Here is a 3,131-nt window from a genome sequence, read left to right on the forward strand (position 1 = left end):
GACAGAAACTATTGTATCCACCTTTGTCCCCACAGTCATAAGACAGTGATGTTCAGTGGAGGCCTGATTTTGCCACTCAGGAAACACTCAGCAAAGGGCAGAATCATTTTTTTGTTGTAGCACCTTGGGCAGGGGGTGCCCTGCTGGCATTCGATGCTTAGAAGCTGGGAGACTTGCTAAACTACCCAGGACGACACTACTGCCACCCTTCAACTATCCAGCCCCGAATGTCAACAGTGTCAAGGTTGAGCGCAAACGCTCATGCAGAATAAATTTTAATAATCGCTCATTTACTTTTTCCAAAAATAATCCATTAGAGAGTTAAAACAACAAATCGAAGCATGTGCTCTTTTATCATTACATTTCCCCTGGAACAATCAGCTCATGTCATAAAATTCTCACAGTCTTGGAAAACTAACAGGGAAAAAATTTCGAGACCTGTATTATCCTGAAGATGTTTGGTTACTGATGAGAATAGTGCTGAAGGGTTCTCTACTACCTTCCTTTCAGCTTTTGACCTACTGTGCACACGGACGTGTAAGCTTACTTACTTTGCCGTTATAATTTGTCACGTTCTGTGTTTTATCACATATGACATCACATAACTGTTTTCAATTTTAGGTGTATTAAGTTGTTCAATAATTGCATTATGAAGAACTGCTACTTAGGAGTCTCACGTTGCTGATTATACTATGTCATTATAATAGCACAGGTATTTTTTTTAAGAGTTTTCTGTAAAGAAAGCCTTGCTAATGTTAAATAGAATCACACCTATAGGCATAATTAAACAATTCATGGTAGAGATGAGGATTGAGAAGCTTCCACTGCTTAGGTACTGGAAGAGACCTTCTCCAGCCCCAGAGGTATCTGGTTCCACCATTTGCTTGTGATAAAGCTGAAAGCCAAATAGACCAGGGAAATGCAAATACCATCATTAAGAGGCAAATCATTGCTCAAGCATCTCTTTCTTATTTGACTGCCTTGGGACTAAATAGAGGAAACAGTGATAGAAACAAATGTCCGCCACATTCCTACTTCATTGCTTTTGTTGTAAACAGCTGTATTCTCTAAAGGAATTCTAGTTGAAGAATAAAGAAAACTCGAATAATCCAAAACTATCTGAAAATCCATAGCTACATCATTTTTTAAAGTAAGTGATTCGTTTTTTTTTTTTCTTCTCAGAATGCTGGAGTGTCACCTTGTCAGCCACCTTGTTTTGACAGTGATACAATCTCTCTTTGGGATTTTAGTAAATGGCATCATTTTGATTGTGAACGGTACTGACTTGATCAAGCAGAGAAAGTTGATTCCACTGGATCTCCTTGTTTCCTGCTTGGCGATTTCCAGGATGGGAATTCAGCTGGCCTTCTTCTACATTAACCTGGCTCTTCTTTCCTTGGTCAAATTCCCTCAGGTTACTGAGAAGCTTGTAGTTTTCACATTTGTAAATGATTTGGGACTTTGGTTTGCCACCTGGCTCAGTGTCTACTACTGCACCAAGATTGCTACCATCGCTCACCCTCTCTTATTCTGGTTGAAGATGAAGATCTCCAAGCTGGTTCCTTGGCTGATTCTTGGGTCCCTGCTGTATGCATGTAGTACTTCTGCTGTGCATATCAAATATAAGTGGGCATTTTACGGAGAAGGCTTCCTGGGCCTTTTCTTCCCAAATGTAACAACTCACATCAAAGTAACCCCTACTTTACAGTCTGCCTTTCTGCTTGCTGAGTTTGCATTGCCATTTTTCATCTTCCTGATTTCTTCTCTGCTCTTGATATTTTCCTTGGGGAGACACACCTGGCAGGTGAGAAACACATGGACAGGCCCCAGAAACTCTCACACACGTGCATACATCAGGGCCTTTCACTCCATCCTGTCCTTCCTGGCCCTCTATCTCTGCCACTACCTGATCGTTGCTTTGTTCTTTTTTCAAATTTTTAACCTTAGAAGCTTCCTATTTCTGTTCTGCACCTTTGTGGTTGGTTCATACCACTCCATCCACTCTATTACTTTAATTTTAGGAAACCCCAAAATGAAACAAAATGCAAAGGCATTGCTCCTTCTCAGAAAGTGAGGTCAGTGAGAGAGAACTTTGATCCATTCAAAAATTTGGCAGTTCAGTGAATTAACGGAAGCTGCTCAGCCTCCCTCAGCCAAACGAAGTCTGTTCACAAATTTACAAAGCATCATCTAAAGACTATTTGTTCAACTTGAGACATTTTTGTGGACGCTCTCCTTTTTCAAAGGGTTACACTGATTTTCAAAGTGTAAAATGTGTTGCTGGATTATGTCAATGTCAGTATCCCTGCCAGGTGCTACCTCATTGGAGAAGCCTGGGTAAGTGGTACAGGGATTTTTCTGTATTATTTGTTACACACATCCATGCTAAGTAACTTGAGTCATGTCCAACTCTTTGCTACCCTATGGACTGTAGCCCACCAGGCTCCTACGTCCATGGGATTCTCCAGGCAAGAATACTGGAGTGGGTTGCCATGCCCTCCTCCAGGGGATCTTCCCTACCCAGAGATCAAACTCACATCTCTTATGTCTCCTATATTGCCAGGCGGGTTCTTTACTGCTACTGCCATCTTGGAGACCCTTTTAATATTTCTTATGACTGCTTACAAATCTGCAGTTATCTCAAAATAAAAAACTTAAAGAAAAAGGGGAGCACCTGTTGGAACTCGTGATGGCAGAAGGATGCATGAATGTCCTGGGGACCCTGTGTGTCTAACGCTGGTTTTAGATGATTTATCCCGACTGAAAGCATTGATTGGTCATTCCTTATCTACCTGGATATTATTTCTGCACTTTTTTTTAGAGTCGCAGACAACAGAACCATTTTTTCCTCACCAGATCAGAGAGTAAGCCGAGGACAGGCTGGATTTCTCTGGCCCTGTAAGTAGGTCCACCTACTCCATGCTGCCAAGAACCTAAGTGCCATGGTGACATGATAGAAAAGCAGACAGGTGCTAGAGGAAGAGGAAACAAGGGTTGAACTCTCATTTTCCATTTCACCTAACTGGACACACTGAACAGACAATAGCTTGCAAAGACATTTCATTTTGCACTTGTGTGCTCAGCTTTGGGGCCCTCTCACCTGATGGAGGCACTGTGGACCTCCCACCATG

General features: G+C 41.9%; 1 protein-coding gene across 1 annotated transcript; it reads left to right on the forward strand.

Annotated features, from left to right (window-relative positions):
* The first annotated feature begins 1,183 nt into the window (after positions 1-1,183).
* Positions 1,184-2,074, forward strand: TAS2R1 (taste 2 receptor member 1). Its single transcript, XM_069556149.1, has one exon. It carries the CDS (start codon positions 1,184-1,186, stop codon positions 2,072-2,074), a length of 891 nt encoding a protein of 296 aa, XP_069412250.1.
* Positions 2,075-3,131: the final 1,057 nt, after the last annotated feature.

Source organism: Ovis canadensis, chromosome 16 (assembly GCF_042477335.2).
Source record: "Ovis canadensis isolate MfBH-ARS-UI-01 breed Bighorn chromosome 16, ARS-UI_OviCan_v2, whole genome shotgun sequence".
NCBI lineage: Eukaryota > Metazoa > Chordata > Mammalia > Artiodactyla > Bovidae > Ovis > Ovis canadensis.